Raw genomic sequence first — 17,981 nt, forward strand, 5'->3', positions numbered from 1 at the left:
GGTTTCCTCAGTGTGTATGCCCAGCAGTGGGATTGCTGGATCATAAGGCAGTTCTGTTTCCAGTTTTTTAAGGAATCTCCACACTGTTCTCCATAGTGGCTGTACTAGTTTGCATTCCCACCAACATACACTGTACAATCTTAACACTTTTTTTTCCTAACTACTCCTCCTTTGTCTTCCCTGCCTCCTTACATTCTACTTTCTTTAGCCCTGTCATATTCCCTGGTGAAGAAGAGAGAAGGTACATTAGTATGAAATACCTATATGTTAGTATAGATTATGTTCATTATGAAAATTAAATAGAATTAGGAGAAGAGAAAGGAAAAGAAAGAGGAGAAAAGTAGACAAATGTAAAAGCACAGAGAAAAAAGAAAATAGAGAAAGAGGAGGCTATAACTACATAATCTCAAAGCCCTAAAAATAGTGGGAAAGATTTAATCTTGGGCTATATTGAAAAGCAGAATTAAAGGGTGGCTAGCATAGACCTCCTTCTGTCTTGGCTTTATCTCTCACTGTGACTTTGAAAAAATTTTTGAACATTTTTGTGCTTTTGTTTTTCATCTCCAAAATGGATTTCATGATAACATGTCCCCATGGTGTTTTTATTATAATGTGCAAGAGCTCAGCACAGGCTAAGTACATGATGCATATGACCCTCTGTTACTATTGACTCCCTATAATTCCTAAACTAGCTATGCATGTTCCACAATTACTTTTTTCTTTTTTTAAAAAAGTTTTTCCTAATTATTTTAGAAGTCATTCTTTTTCATGGCTTCATATATCGTTTCTACCTTTATAGCTCATTTATTGAATCAGCATATATTTATTGGGTGTCTACTGTGTGCCAGGCAGTACACTTAGTGCTGAAGATTAAAAGATGAATAGATAGTTCCCAGCTTTAAGGAGATGAAAATTGACAGGTGAGAGATAGTAACAAACTGCTGCTCTAAGATGCAGGAAGTGTGCTAGTAGAAAATGTACAAAGTGCTTAGAGGAATGAGGAACACCTTGTAGAATCAGATTATATAAAGAAGGTAGCAGTGAAGTTGAGACTTTAACCATATATAGGCATTTTCTTTCCTGACATTCATGGGGAGAACATTCCAGGTGGAAGAAATGGCCTGTTCTAACGCACCAAAGTGTGAGTCAGCCAGTTGTGTTCAGAAAATTATAACTAGCTTTCTATCGTTTGTTACGTAACATGCTATCAGATAGGTCAGTGGGGTTAGCAGTGATAAGCAGTGGGCCAGATCATGGAGGACTTTGTGTGGCATACTATGGAGATTAGATTTTTATCCTCTGTGAAGGTAGGTGCTGTTGAAATCTATTGCTCAGAGGAATGAAATATGATTTGCTTGTTAGAATGACTCTATATGGGAGCTTTGTAAGTGATAGGGTGGTGATGTGAAGATAATGAAATTTTAAGAACAGAGAACAGTGAGGTAGCGAATGCAGCGGGCTAGGGGGAAGAGGAATAAGGGCAGAATCTGAGCAGTAACAGTGACGACGACGAAGAAGGCTGTTGTGGAATAGTGAGGAGGTAAAATTAACAGGAGTTACTAATTAGGTGTGGAAGGTAAGGGAGAGAGGAGTCTTGAATGAGTCCCTAATGTCCTCCTTGAGTAGTCCAGTGAGTATGATTTTAAAGATAGATACAGAGGAGATGAAGCAGGTTTGGGCAGGACAATAACATCGTGATGAGATAGGAAGGATGGAGGTGGGCACAAATCTGTTGTTTTCTGGAAGAAAATGTTAAGATGAAGTAGGCTGTGATAAATAAATGTGCACATTGTAATCTCTAGAACAAGTAAAAACATACACAAAAAGAGGTACAGCTTAAAACTAAATAAAGGAATAAAAATGATATACTAAAATTTTTTCTTGAAAACAAAAGAAAGCAGTGTAGAACAGAGAAACAAATGAGATGAGACAAATAGAAGATGTGTATCAAAATAGAGACCTAAATCAAGCCATATCATTAGTCACGTTAATTGGAAATTGAATAAACATTTCAACCAAGAGGCAGAAATTATAAGATGATGAAAAAACAATCCAATTATATTCTGTCTACAGGAGACACACTTCATATTCATACACACAAAGAAGCTGAAAGGAAAATGAAGAGTAAAAATATACTATAAAAACATTAACCATTAGAGAACTGAGTTGGCTATTTTAATACCAGACAAAATGAACTTTTAAGACAAGGAGTTTACTAGAGAAAAAGATGGATATTCTGTAACAATAACAGGACATGCTCAGCTACAGAGAGAGCCACAAAATACATGAAGCACACACTGACAGAATTGAAAAGAGAAATAAGCTAAACAAGTACAGTTGGAGATTTTAATGTTCTTCTCTTAGTAACTGATAGAACATATATATATAGAAAATCAGGAAGTACATAAAAGATTTGAACAGTACTGTCAACCAACTTGACCTTATTGTAGCTGTACTTAATAAGTGTTTGGTGTGCACTTTTCAAGAGTACGTGGAACATTCAGGTTTAGACCATTTGCTGGGTTTTAACACAAGTCTTAATAAATTTAAAAGGCTTGCAATCATACAGAGTTTGATTTCTGGTAATAACAGTTAAGTCAGAAATCAGAAACTGAAAGAAATGCAAGAAATCTCTTTGCTACCCTATGGACTGCAGTACACCAGGCTTCCTTGTCCTTCTCCATCTCCCAGAGTTTGCCCATATTCAGGTGCATTGTAGTCGATGATGCCGTCCAACCAGCTCATTCTGCTACCAATAATATTGGTTATTAGGGAAATGCAAATTCACATCAACATGTTTTCGTTAAAAAGGGAGAGAGAGAGAGAGGAAAATAATATGTAAGTTCAAAGGAAGGAGGTTTTCTTTGTGATTGTTTTAGGATGGAACTGGTTTAAAAAACTCAAGTATATTAATACATTATTATCTCTGGTCTGTCGCTTTTTTCCAGTTTGTTATTTCTACGTATTGAGTATTCCATCAACACCTTCACTATAGTATTTTTTTTTTTTATAGTATGTTTTAATACGGAACTCTTCCTTCTTAAGCCCTGTCCTTTCCCACTTCATTATCATTACAACAGCACTGTGATATCAGACTCAGAATGATGAAGTCATTAATTTGTTCATTCTTTCAGCAAACATTTTTCATGTTGTACTCCTTATTAATTACCTACCTGCATTTGGGTGGAGATACTAAGTAGGTGGTTGGAGGGAACTTGTGGCCAGAAATATAAATTTGGCAGTTATCAGTGGGTAAATGTTTAAAGCAGTATGTTTAAAGAGATCACTTAAAGGCTGTCCATGGGTGGAAAAAGAGAGGTCATGTGACTGAACCCTCAGGTAGTCCACCTTTTAGAAATCGGCCAAGTAAGGGTAGCTCAGCCAACAGGAATAGAATGACTAACCAGTGAGAATAGAGTTTCAGAGGCCAAGTCATGACTCAGTAGGAAGAGGGGAGACATATTCTGTGAACTACTGTTGACGGGTCAAGTCAGAGGAACACAGGATTATTCTCAGTGTAGTATTAGGGATGTAACTTGATGGAGGTAGGTCTGAGAGAAAGTGGAAGGAAAGAAAGCCGAGACAGAAAGGATGGGCAACTTTTTTGGAAAACTTAGCGTTCTTCAGAAAGTATTAGATGGTTATTGAAAGGCAGTATTTTGTTTTAAGATGGAACATTTTATAGCAAGTTTGTCAGCTGCTGCTGATGATCTGGGAAAGCAGAGGAAGCTGACGGTGTAGAGAGAGAGAGGGGTGGTGTCGCTGTATTGGTGAGGAGGTATGGGATCCAGTGCTTAGATGAAGAGCATTGGCCTTCATAAGAACACAGACAGTTCATCCATATGATAGGGAGGAAAGCAGGTTTGTAGGTATAGATTCAGGTCAGTCAGCAGGTAATTTTTTTTTTTTTAACGTATAACTCCTCTTTTTTGGATTTCATTCTTAGCTAGGTCACCACAGAGCATAGATAGAGTTACGTATGTATGCTAAACAGTAGGTTGTCATTAGTTGTCTATTTTATACGTAGTAGTGTGTATATATATATACATCAGTCTCAATCTCCCAGTTCGTCCCACCCCATCCCCCTTCCCTCCTTGATATCCATACATTTGTTCTTTATGTCTGTGTCTCTATTTCTGCTTTGTAGATAAGTTCATCTGTACCATTTTTATACACTCCACATATGTACATTAATATATATAAACTGGATAAGCAACAAGGTCCTAGTATATAGTGTGATAAACCATAATGGAAAAGAATGTGAAAAATACTGTGTGTGTGTATATAGATAACTGAATCACTTGGCTGTATAGCAGTAATTAACACAGTGCTATAATTCAACTGTTACTTCAATAAAAAATGAATTTTAAAAAGTTTAAGGTAAAACTAAAAATATATGTATATATATTTTTATATATTAAATTTGAGTTAAAATGTTTATGAGCAAAGGTTAGGAGGGTATAATGTATGTTTGGAGTCTCCTGCATGATCCTTTGAAAATTCTTGGTTTTTACCTTGATTCCTTTTTTCTCCTTTGTTTATTCAACTGCATCTTTTTCTCTACCTTAATGGAGGACAAAGTAGCATTAGAATCCAGTAAACTTTCACTTTTTATCTCTTTCTTCATGCCAGCTTCTGTAACCATTGGTTTAGTAATGAGCTGCCTCCAGATTGTATCACTCAGTGAGATATTATGTCTACTGCTAGCTCTTGCTGCTTTTCTAGTTCCTTCCTTATGGTAAGGCAGGTCAGATGAATTTCATGTAAAGGTAAGTAAAATGTTCTTCAAAGATTTCAAGACTCCCCTGTTTCAGCTTTTATCTTGTGTTACTCTAGGTTTTAATTTGTCATCAATGTTTCTAAAGTTTGATAAGCATCATCATTGTATACACTTATTTATTGTTTATTACTGTGGAACAATAATATCACAGATTTAGTGCCTTAAAACAACGCACATTTCCTGTATCAGCGTCTGTGTATCAGGAATGTGTGTGCAGCTAAGCTGCGTTTTCTGCTTCAGTGTCTCAGAGCTCCAGTCGGGGTATCAGCTGGAGCCATGGTTTTGTCTGAGGCTTGACTGAGGAAGATTTGCTTCCAGATTCATATGGCTTTTTGGCAGAATCCAGTTCCTTGCAGGTTTCTGGACTGAGGGTCTCAGTTTCTTGGCTCATGGCTCTCTCCATATGCCCCCGACAACATTGGATCTTGCTTCTTCAGAGCCAGTAGGGAGAGAGACTCCTTCAAGATAAGCATTGCATTTTTATGTCATGTAATCAGTTATGCATAATCATCATGTCTCTTGCCTAGAAGCATGTTGCAGGTCTCATCCACACTCAAGTGGGAGGGTATCACACAAGGGCATGAACACCAGGATATGGGTCACCATAAAGTCTGTTTGCCACAAATCATTTTTTATATCTTAACTTGGATTGAATGTTTCTCTTATTTAGTAATTTTTGCTACTTGTATAGATATAGTGATAACTTTGGATTTCTTGTTTTTCTAACCAGATTCCGTTGGCCGGGACATCCCCAAAATGCTTGAATTATTTAAAACTGGACTTGAAATTAAGGTAGATGAAGAAAGGGAGAACTTTCTGGAGACAAAAATAGCAACAGTAAGTTATAGTGAATATTATTCAGTAACCCCTTTCTTTTTTATTGAAGTGATTCATTAATAATTTATAACATATCAGTCCTTTGAACTTGTCCTTGTCACTGACATTAGGAGTGGCACTAAATATATATATATATTTTTTGTGGGTTGAATTCATACATTTTGATGGTGCTGTAGAAGTCCTTTTCTAGAGTTACGTGCTACTCTCTGACATTTTCTTATACTTTGCCTTATTTGTCAACTCTGTGTTATTTTTGCTCTCTAATATTTTAAGCGTTTTGGGAGCTGGGTCTAGATCTTATATATACCTTATAGGATATTGCATAATGCTGAGTCTGTAGTAAATATTTAATACTACCTTAAGGGAATTGAGTAATTTGATTTTAATAAATTGTTTCTGATTATCCCTGCTTATGTTTTAAAAACTGCCCACTTATAGAAGATGCTGAAATTAATTTCCAAAATCATTTTTGAGACATTAATATAGATAAGTCAGATTTATAGAGGACTGTGTTTTGAAGCATAGTTTTTGCTAGTATTTTTTAATACTACAGAATTTCTAACATACCTATTTAATGTATGTAATTTTTTTCCTATGCAATAACTATAATAATATTGTTAGCCAAATTTACACGATGTTAACCAAGTGCCAGGCACTATTCTAAACGCTTTTCATATGTTCTTTTAATCCTGAACCCTATGAGAGGTGAATTACCATCTCTGTTTTATAGATGCAGGGATAGAAGCCCAAAGAGATTAAGTAATTTTTCTAATGTCTCACAGCTAGTATGAGGCATACTAGGTATTTGAACCTCAGGAGTCTCAAGAGTCCAGGCTCTTTAGCCTTACACCATCTTGCCTCATAACTGGAATTACTTGAAGAGCTGTTATTCCTCCTCCCATGCTACTCCTGAGAGCAATTCTACATTAAAGCCAACAGCTAGAAGTCCAAGGTCATGAGCTGAGCGTATTGCAGATCATCAAAAATATATAAAGGGCCCTTCGCTAATTTTATGGAAGGAAAACTTGGTGCAGAAAGGGGGCAACAAGTTTATTCCAGTCAGGGATTGGGAAACCTCTTATCACCTCCATTATCATCAAAGCTTAGCTCTAATTCATTTGGCACTAGCTCTACTGGAATCTGATGTTGGAATTTTCTTGTTCCCGAAAGGCCCTTGGCTGTGCATCTTCTTTCTCAGGGATGACAACATTGTAATATGAAACACAAGCAGAAAACCAAATACAAATTTTAAGATCATATTCTGGAGTTGTAGAGACATAGCTTGACTACCTGTTCTGCTACTTAAAGGATGGCAGGTTTCGGACAAATTTCTTTCCTGTTTTTCAATTTTTTTAAATTGAAGTGTGGTTGATATATAATATTATTTGTTACAGGTGTCCAATATAGTGACTCACATATTTTAGAGGTTATACTCCATTTATATTTTTATAAAATATTGTCTATATTTCCCATGTTGTACAATATATCCTTGTAGCTTATTTTATACATAGTAGTTTATATCTCTTTAACCCCTTACTCCTATATTGCCCCTCCTAAACAAGTTTCTTATATCTCAAACTTCCTCATCTATAAAATTTATATAGTAATATCTATTTCATAGTATGGTTTTGAAGATTAAAAACTTTAGAATGGTATCTATCAACTATTGTTACTCTTTTGGTTGGACTTTTTGGGTCTGTAAAGTATCTTTATAAGACTCTTTGTTCCTAGTTTTATCTTTTTCTTAAGTAATGTTTTCAGTATATTTAATAGTTAATAATTTATGTATATATCCTGACTCAGTGTATAATAAACCATGGCATGTCATTCATTCTTTTTAACAAATATCACAGTGATTGAGACATGGGCTTCAGACCAGACTTACCTGGGTTTTTTAGAGATATAATGCTTTTTTTAATGAAAAATAAATTAATCTGTGCTTAAATAGAATCTTTTTGAGTACTACTGAAATAGTATAGTAGAGTAGGATGTTTAAAGAATGGTTTCATAGGTGTGGATTCAAATCTTAGTTCTGGGTTAGAACTGATCGAACTTTATGAGCCTCAGTTTCCCCCCTTTCTCTATTTTCCCTATATATAACATGATGTTGTTGGTATATACTTTCTAGATTAGGAAGGAATGGATGAGATAATGACCTAATAACTATAAAAATAAAAATTCTAGGCTTCCCGAGGTGGTGCTAGTGGTAAAGAACCCGCTTGCCAATATAGGAGACATAAGAGACATGGGTTTGATCCCTGGGTTGGGAAGATCCCCTGGAGGAGGGCATGGCAACAACTCCAGTGTTCTTGCCTGGAGAATACCATGGACAGAGGAGCCTGGCGAGCTACAGTCTAGGGGGTTGCAAAGAGTCACACACGACTGAGTGACTTAGCACGCAAACACATGCACGCACTTCTGGCTAAGATGGAGTAACAGGGACTTTAATTACACCCCGCCCCAACACACACACCTAAAGCAGTCAGCATTATGTTGATACCAAAACCAGGCAAAGGAAATGACATTCCATAATGTCATAAATGTAAATATTAAAATTATAAGCTAAACTTTAGCAAATAGAGTCTAGCAGTGTGTAAAAGAATAACATATCATGATCACTTAGGGCTTATCTTAGGAATACAGGTTGCTGCTGCTGCTGCTGCTAGGTCGCTTCAGTCATATCCGACTCTGTGCAACCCCATAGACAGCAGCCCACCAGGCTCCCCCGTCCCTAGGATTCTCCAGACAAGAACACTGGAGTGGGTTGCTGTTTCCTTCTCCAATGCATGAAGGTGAAAAGAGAAAGTGAAGTCTCTCAGTCATGTCTGACTCTTAGTAACCCCATGGACTGCAGCCTACCAGGCTCCTCCGCCCATGGGATTTTCCAGGCAAGAGTACTGGAGTGGGGTGCCATTGCCTTTTCTGAGGAATACAGGTTAGTTTAATACTAAACAATCACTGTAATTTACCACATTTGTTTGTTGTTCAGTCGCTAAGTCATGTCCGATTCTTTGCGACCTCACGAACTGCAGCATGCCAGGCTTTCCCTGTCCTTCACTATCTCCCTGAATTTGCTCAAACTCATTGAGTCCGTAATGCCATCCAACCATCTCATCCTCTGTCGTCCCCTTGTCCTCTTGCCCTTAATTTTTCCCAGCATCAGGGTCTTTTCCAGTGAGTCAGCTCTTTGCATCAGGTGGCCAAAGTATCGGAGCTTCAGCTACAGGATCAGTCCTTTCCATGATTATTCAGGGTTGATTTCAACTAACTAAAAATCAAGTCATGTGATCATCTCTGTAGATACAGAGAAAACATTTGACAGAATCCAACACTCCTTCCTGATTAAAAAGTCTCAGCAAACTAGGAATGCAAGTTAATGTCTTTAACCTGGTAGAACATCTAAGAAAAATCAACAGCTGATATCATACATAGTAATGAAAGGCTGAATGCTTTCCTACCAAGATCAGGACCAAGATACGGATATCCACTCTCACCAGTTCTTTTCATTGTTAATCTCAGGATTCTAGGTAGTATATTCAGGCAGAAAAAAAAAGACATCCCATTAGAAAGGAGGAATAAAACTGTCATTTTTCACAAGATGACATGATTCAGCTACTAGAACAAGGAAGTGAGTTAAGTAAGTTTCAGAATACAAGGTTAATATACAGAAATCAGATTGCTTCTATATAACAGCAATGAACGTTTGGAAATTAAAATTTAAAACTAAGGAATGTCAAAGTATTATTAAATAAGTATGAAATACTTAGGGATAAATCTGACAAAAGATAAAACTCCATACACTGGAAACTTCAAAACATCATCAAGAGAAATTAAATAGATCTAAGTAAATGATAAGATGAACCGTCTTCATGGATCAATAAACTTAATATTGTGAAGATGTCAGTTGTCCCTAAAGTAATGTATAGCTGTATGGATCAAAATCCCATTAAAATTTTTTGTAGAATTGACATGATTCTAAAATTCACGTGGAACTACAAAGGACTTAGAGGAGTCAAAATAGCCTTGACAAAGAACAAAGTTGGATGGAGATCTATCTGACTTCAAGATTTAAAAAGCTACAGTAATTTAGACAATGTGATATTGATGTCAAGAAACAAAACAATCAGTGGAATAGAGAGAAGAAAAAAAAGTATAAAACACGTATGGACAACTGATTTAAAATAATGTGCAGAAGCATTTTTAATGGCAAAGCAGTAGACTTTTCAACAAATGGCACTGGAACAATTAGATATCTATATGAGATAAAATGAACTTTGATCCATACTTCATACCATACTTAATTACCTCAAAATGTATCAAAGACCTAAATATAAAGTTTAAAATTATAAAACTTCTAGAAGAAAAAGTTGGATTAGGGAATAATGTCTCAGATATAAACCAAAAGCATGATCCACAAAAATAACAAATTGGTAATTCATACTTTTTAAAAATTAAAAGCTTTTTCTCTTTAAAAAAGCTATTAAGAGAATGAAAAAATAAATCACAGATTGGGATAAAATACTTGCAAATCATCTCTCTGATAAATCCACAATATATAAAGAACTCTTAAAATTCAACAATTAAACAGTCTAGTTTTAAAAGTCAGAAGATTTGGAATACCTCATAAAAGTATAACAAACACACGGCAGATAAATGACAAACATTGAAATATGCTCAGCATTATTAGTCATTATGGAAATACAAATTAAAATCACAATGAGATACAACTGCACATCTACTAGAATGTCTAAAATTTAAAAAACTGATCATACCAATGTTGGTGAGGATATGGAGTGACTGGAATGCTCATATGTTGCTGTGGGGATGTAAATGGTGAAATCCGTTTGGCAAACTGTTCTGTAGTTTAACAAGTTTAATCCACCTACTATATGATCCCAGCACTTCACATTTAGATATTTGCTCAGGAGAAATGAAAGCATATGCTTAGATGCAAAGATTTATAAATAGATGCTTGTATCAGATTTATTTGTAATAGCCAAAACCCAGGAAACATATCACATGTCCATCGACAGGTAAATGTATAAACAAACTTTGTTATTCTATACAATTGAATTTTCTTTCATAATAAAAAGAAACATTGATACATGCTCTAACATGAATGAATGTTTAAAATATTGTGCTGAATGAAAAGGGCATACAAAAGTACATACTGTAGGATTCCATTTATATAAAATTCTGACAAATACAAAGTGATATGTAGTAACAGAAGGCAGCCTGGGAGTTGCTTTAGGGACAGGGTGGCTGGGATGGGGTGGGAATGAGGGATGACAAAGGAACACAAGGAATTGGGGACATGATTGACATGACTGTTATCCTGACTGGTGATGGTTTCAGGAGTATGTGAAAGTGTTAGATGCTCAGTCGTGTCCTACTCTTTATGACCCCATGGACTGTAGCCTGCCAGTCTCCTCTGCCCATGAAATTCTCCAGGTAAGAATAAAGGAGTAGGTACGCTTTCTTTTTTTCTAGGGGATTTTCCCAACCTGGAAATCAAACCCAGGTTTCCTGCATTGTGGGCAGATTCTTTACCATCTGAGCCACCAGATAAGTGTATATGTATGTCAAAACTTGTTAGATTGACACTTCAAGAGTGTGTAGCATATCTCTTGGAATACTGTTTAGCAGTTAGAAGGAACAAACTATGGATACATAACCATGATGTGGATGAACATCAAAAACATGCTTAGTGAAAAAAAGCAGATGCAGAAACCACATTTATGTGAGATGTCCAAAAAAAGGGGTGAAACTGTAAAGACAAAAAGATTAGTGGTTGCCTGAGGCGAAGGGGTGGGCAAAACAGGCATTAACAGTAAATGCGCTTCAGAGATCGTTAGTTTGAAAACTGACTTACGGTGTTGGTAGAAAAAATTATTTAAAAAGTCATTGAATTATGATTTAGAAAATGGTGAATAATATAATATGCAAAATATGTCTCTATAAAGTTATCAAGTATACCTCAATAAAGATTTAAAAGGGAGTAAAAAATCTGTCTGTGATTGTATCTAATATAACTATTCCATAAAAATATTTATTATTATAATTATCAGAGGTAACAGACTTTAACAGAAAATCTTTGAAAACCCAAAGCACAGTAATATATCTTCCTTAAAAGTCTGAGATTTCCACAGGTGATGTCATTGTATAGTTGGAAATACTAGAGGTTTATTTTTTTTGTTGTTTTGTTGTTATTCCTTCGTGTGATACAAGGATTGGCTTTAGAATGAACGAATGGATGAAAGGGCACTGACAGCATTACATGCCCATTAGGGGTCCGCTTCGTTTTGGATAAAAGGAGGCTATCCAGAGCAGAGTTCACAAACTACATATGGCCCATGGACCAAATCCAATTGTGGCTGTTTTTTTAACAGACCCGTGACCTAAGAATGATCTTTAACAGTTTTGTGCGTGTGTGTGTGCTAAGATGCTCAGTTGTATCCGACTCTTTGTGATCCCATGCACTGCAGCATGCCAGTCTTCCCTATCCATCACCAACTCCCAGAGCTTGCTCAAACTCGTGTCTGTCAAGTTGGTGATGCCATCCAGCCATCTCATCCTCTGTTGTCCCCTTCTCCTCCTGCCTTCAATCTTTCCTAGCATCACGGTCTTTTCTAATGAGTCAGCCCTTTGGATCAGGTGGCCAAAGTATTGGAGCTTCAGCTTCAGCCTCAGTCCTTCTAATGAGTATTCAGGGTTGATTTTATTTAGGATTGACTGGTTTGATCTTGCAGTCCAAGGGACTCTCAAGAGTCTTCTCCAACACCACAGTTCAAAAGCGTCAATATATATTATATGTAGTGAATCAATAATTTATAAAAATTTAACTTAAACTAAACTTTTCAAACAATCCTTGTCAGTAATATTGAAAGTAAAAATTTTAATTCCTGAGGTTTCACAAAATGAGAGTCAGAATTAAGAGTGTTGTCCTCTATTCATTATAGGCATGTTTAGTCAGGTGTATTTTTTGACATTACACAGAAAAACTAAACAGTGTCCAGATACTATATATGTCCAGATTCTGTAGCCTAAACCTGCCAGAATAAAGACTTTAAAGTAATTTTCAAAGGGTGTCTGTTAGTATTTTATAACATACCACAAATCCATTTTATGTTAGCTGTGAGGCTGTCAGAAATATGTTTTGTTTTTTCTCTGATAGATTGCTTGTTTGATTTAAGAATCTTGGCCTCCAGCCTACTTTCCCAGTAAGCCAGTCCCATTGTTGATTGGTGTTCTTAACGTGTCCTTTATGATAAGGTAAAAGTTCTTTCTAATTTTCTGTTACTATTGACTTTCCCATTTTACAGAGGCACGCATAGTGTCTTTATATTTGTCAAAAACTGAAATGTTCTCTGTCTGTCTGCCTTCCTTCACTTTTGTTAATGTTGACTTCTTCACATATTTCAAAATCATATGTGGTAGTGTTGTAGTTAGGTTTCATTTGCTGAGACTGATGGAGATCAAAGATAGAACTTTTCACTAGGAAAAAAAATTCTCGAGCCGTAAAATATGGCACATTAGGACTTGTACTAGGGGCATTTATCAAGAGGAAAAGACATGAACTGTAGTTTAATGGAAAGCGTGGAGTGTGCGTATTTGGTTATTTAACCTCTCATAGTACTTCATACTGTAATAAATTATGACTCCTGTGGCCTATTACGTCCACACCTGAAAGAGCCTATAAAATCTGACCCATGTTTCTGTGTATGTTTTCAAGTAGCAACTAGCTGACTTTTATGTCTGAATCCAGTTTAGTAGAATCTCACATATGTAGAAATCATTACTGTAGTTTTCATCCATTTTAGACTTTGATTTTCAAATCAAGTGTAACCTAGAAATCATCCAGGATTAATAAAGTTAGATGAAGTTTCAGAATAAAAATGTAGATTTGTGATACAATGCGCGATGGACCTTTCAAAGGGTGCAGTGTACTCTAAAATCTACTCAGTTTCAGGTTATGTTTTGGAGCTTTGGCCCCTTTAAATGCTTTGGTGTTAGCACAGTAACTTCATGGGATTTCCGATGATTTATAAAAAGTGTTTAGCTTTCAAAAGAATGTTTTGTGATGACCTGCTATGATTTCAGTCACCTTTTGCCGTTTTCATTTTTCACTTCAAAGCAATTCTTTTCAAGTATCCATGTACATACAAGCTTTTTAAAATGACTTTTCACTGCAGTATTTTTAAAAACACCATAAAATCAGGAATCTTGATGGTTTATCTTCATTTTATCTTAGAGCACTGGGGGCTCCTTGGGTTCATATCTCTTTAGAAGAGAAAACTGTAAAGAGAAATTAAATCACATTCATAACATTTCAGGTAAGAAAATAATGAAATATTACAGATTTTCTTGAAATTTATTGCTTAATAAAGCTTATTTAAGCTCTTATTTGAAATAGCTTAAGCTCTTGTTTGTAAATACCCTCCACATCTGCACATCTTTTTCTTCAGTTTATTTTGAGAAATTTTGAATGAATGGAAAGTTGAAATTATAACCAACACCTATATACTCATCACCTGGATTCACTGATTTTTGTCATATTTGCTTAGAACAACTAGTATACGTAGTTTGTTTAAAGTAGTAGATATTCTTTTATATTTTCTGAATCACTTAAAATTAAGTTGCAGAAATTATAATATTTCACCCCTAAATATTTTAATGTTCATAACCTAAGATACTGAAGTATAGTTGATTTATGTGTTAATTTCTACTATATAGCAAAGTGATTGAATTATACATGTATATACACTTTTTCATATTCTTTCCATTATGGTTTATCACAGTGTATTGAATATAGTTTCCAGTGCTATCTCAAATATGTTTTTTAAAGAACTTTTTTTAGTATAGTTTTTAGAATCTATTGCTATTTTTTTCTATCTATAAATTATCAATTTGCTCTTTTTATTATCTTGAGATTTGCTTTGTTGTTCGTTTTCTGACTTTCTAAGTTTTATATAAGATTTGTGAGTTTTGTTTTTTTTAATACTGAAAGTGTAATTTGCCTCTAATTACAAGTTTGATATTTAGTTTTTTTGTCATTATTTTCTTAGTAGTTTTTATTCTTATTTGGGAGAATATTTTAAACTTTTGGAACCTTTTTTGACTTGCTTAGATTTTTAGTATGTTCTGATTTAACTGCCTTAATGGTTGAAGAATGTATCCTTTTCTTAGTTTCTACTTTTAAAAAATTTCTCAAGACTTTCATTGTGGCCTGTAGTATAATATTAATATTCTTTTCCAAAGTATCACATGGACACTTGAAAATAACATGTGCTCTGAGGCTTCCAAGTAAAGATGGAATGAATACCACAGTGGTAACTGATTAGGAAATGTCAAATCTTAAGTCAGCAATGGAGAAAGCCAAAGAAATAAATTTCAGGATTTTTAAAAAGGCTAGGATCTGGCTCTGGATACCACAGGGACTGAGTGTTAATGCTGTGTGTGGGGATGGAGCAAGAACCCTCTGAAATAGGTTTAGCTGAAAATTATTGAAGATTTTTATATATTTCCTAACCCTGAGTAACTGCCGTTTCCCATGCTAGTAGGTGGCAGGAAAGGTGAAAACAAAGGTCTCTGACTGGGAGAGATCAGGAGTTGAGAAAATTGAAAACAGGGAGATTAAGTGAATCTATGTATATGAAATATTGAGAAACCCTCCCGTCCTCCCCACCCTCTCCTCTTCCCTTCACTCCACCCTCTACTCTCCCCTTACCTGGCTCCCAGAATCCTGGCCGCCAGCCTAGGCAGGAGATTGTTGCTTAGGTGCGGAATCATTTGCGACTCTTTGTGACCCCATGGAGTTTAGATGAGGCTTAATTTAAGAATAATCATCATAATTAGGCTTTTGAGCAGTTTTGTAGCTTTTTTCTTCCCACTTGGACATTCATGGTAGTTTTACTCTTTCAGTCTCTGGATGAAGAGGTAATTGTTCATCTTTGGTACTTTGATGATTATTTGACATGATTTATTTGTAGGCTTTTTCTTTTTAATGTAGTTTGTTTTCAGGCTCCCTTTTCCCTACCTTCTACCCTCCTCCCTCTTTCTCTGTCCTTTTATTTTTTCCTTCTTTTAATAGCTCTCTGAAGTTTTTCTTTTCTATTTTCTTGTTCCCTATTGCTTTTTTTTTCTTTTCTACTTTTCCCTTCCTCCTTGTTCATTCACCTGCAGATTGGAAAGACATGGAAAGAGAAATAAGTTTGTGGGAAGATTAATAAGAATTACTTGAAAGTGAATACCACAGAATAGTTTTTCAGTGATGTGCAACTTACTAATATGATAACATTGAATATCTAATCAAAACATGTTGCTTGATAGATGCAGCCTCAGCTACTTGTGCTTAGTTGCCCTGTCGTGTCTGACTGTCTGTGGCTGCTTTGACTGTAGTCCACCAGGCTCCTCTGTCCATGGAATTTTCCAGGCAAGTATACTGGAGTGGGTTGCCATTTTCCTATCCCAGGGGATCTTTCCCATCCAGGGATTGAACCCACGTGTCTTGTATATCCTGCATTGGCAGGAGGAGTCTTTACCACTAGTGCCGCCTGTAACTAACAAATCAGTTGTTTATATTAAACAATGTTTTTAATATAAATGTTTCTTCTCTAAAGATGTTTAAATATTTTTCTGTAATCTTTATTCACATTATTCATTCATTACATCATAAAACTTTTGAAATATATTTTAAAATATATTTGACAGTCTTTGAATTATTACTAATTCCAAATTAGTGGCATCAGTACATTTATTATGAAACATTGATTCCTCCTGGGAATGAGTGGAGTCCTACTCTACCTATTTATTTTCTTCTATCCCCAGACAGATTCCTATTAGTATCCTATGAAATCTGCTTAAGTAAATAAAAGAGTAAAGTATTCTAAAGAAACAGTGTATTTTCAAAATATATATGCTACTTGTTGTATTTTAATTTGGAAGCTATTGCTAATTCTTTTAATTTATTAATATGAAACTAGAACATAAACTTTTAAAAGTAATTTGGATTGAGGAAGGGTTCTAAAAACTCCATTAAATATAATTGAAATTTTGAAGAACATCTTTTAAACATAATAGCCTAGCTTTGACATGAATGGTTATCATAGCATTAAAGGAAGAACAGCTGTAGCCCTTTTACAGTTACGTGAATATCCAGGATGAGAGGTTAGATAACATCACCAACTCAATGGATGTGAAATTTGAGCAAACCCAGGAGGTCGTGGGGACAGAGGAGCCTGGCATGCTACAGTCCATGGCATCTCAAAGAATCAGACACAACTTAAGAAATGAACAACAACAAAATATCCAGATTTTGAGAACTTGTAAATAATGCTATTAGCAAACAAAACATTTTCATAACAGGAGAAAAAAAAAAACAAAACAGGATAGGACAGCTCAGATTTTTGTTTATACTAAATCATGCCAAGACCTGATTGAACTAGTGTTTCTTGTCTGGGCTTCAGATATACTTGGATCTTTGACATACTTAATATAAAGGCCCTGTCTTTGATGTGCTTTTTTCCTCCTTTTTAAAGTTGTAGACATGGTCCCTTTCTAGGTGTGTATCACTGTATTTTGCTTGTGTAATAGTGAATTGTTTTGTGGCAAGAATATTGTCAACTTGGCAGCTGATGAAAGATGATGTATATGGTAACAAAAATAAACAAGTTCAGGGGTAGGGAATATAAACATAGTAAAATCTTGTGTTGAAATCAGAGCCTTCAGATTTAGCAAACATGTTAGAACAGGAGAAGTGAGTGTGTTGGAGTTCAGTTTAAACAAGATGTGAATAGTATAGCACATGGAAAATGAAGGCTTATTTTGAAGGCCCTAGATCCTCAAGTTGAGAAAGCTGCAAGCAAGGAGTATTGCTGAAAACAATCAGATACAAACAGTAGTTGGATACAAGGCAGCAGCTCATTGGCACATGCTCACTGCCACTTCCCCTCCTCCTCCTCCTCCTCCATTTCTTCTAGTTGATGATTAACTTTTCTTTGGTTGCATTATTTTTGGTATACTGCAGTATACTGTGTCACAGACAAATTTAAAAGTGGAAAATAGGCTGTAGAAAATACAAGTCAAATTCTATACTTTTTAGTTCTCATTAAAAAAAAGGAAGTAGATTGGCAGTAAATCCAAGAGTATGGAGTTAAGAAAGAGAATATAGTATCTATTCAGGGCCCAGTGTATGTCAATGTACTAGCGCTTCATTGTGATACCCAGTGCTTCATGTGAGAGATGTGTATTTATTTAACTGGGATGAATAGTCTTTGTAGTATTCTAGGTTACAGCCTTTGGTTGGATTTTTATCAGTGTTCTTACCAGTGGGAATATTAGAATTAAAAAGAGTTTATTATCATTT

At 35.4% G+C, this 17,981-nt stretch overlaps 1 protein-coding gene across 1 annotated transcript in view; it reads left to right on the forward strand.

The window, feature by feature from the left end:
- Nucleotides 1-17,981, forward strand: part of MRPL1 (mitochondrial ribosomal protein L1) — a 71,466-nt gene that overhangs the window by 38,347 nt on the left and 15,138 nt on the right. Inside the window, exon 7 of the mRNA XM_027544842.1 lies at nt 5,511-5,617. Within this exon, the coding sequence (XP_027400643.1) occupies nt 5,511-5,617 (107 nt within the window). The remainder of the gene's footprint in view (nt 1-5,510; nt 5,618-17,981) is intronic.

The sequence above is a fragment of the Bos indicus x Bos taurus genome, chromosome 6 (genome assembly GCF_003369695.1).
Source record: "Bos indicus x Bos taurus breed Angus x Brahman F1 hybrid chromosome 6, Bos_hybrid_MaternalHap_v2.0, whole genome shotgun sequence".
Taxonomy (NCBI): domain Eukaryota; kingdom Metazoa; phylum Chordata; class Mammalia; order Artiodactyla; family Bovidae; genus Bos; species Bos indicus x Bos taurus.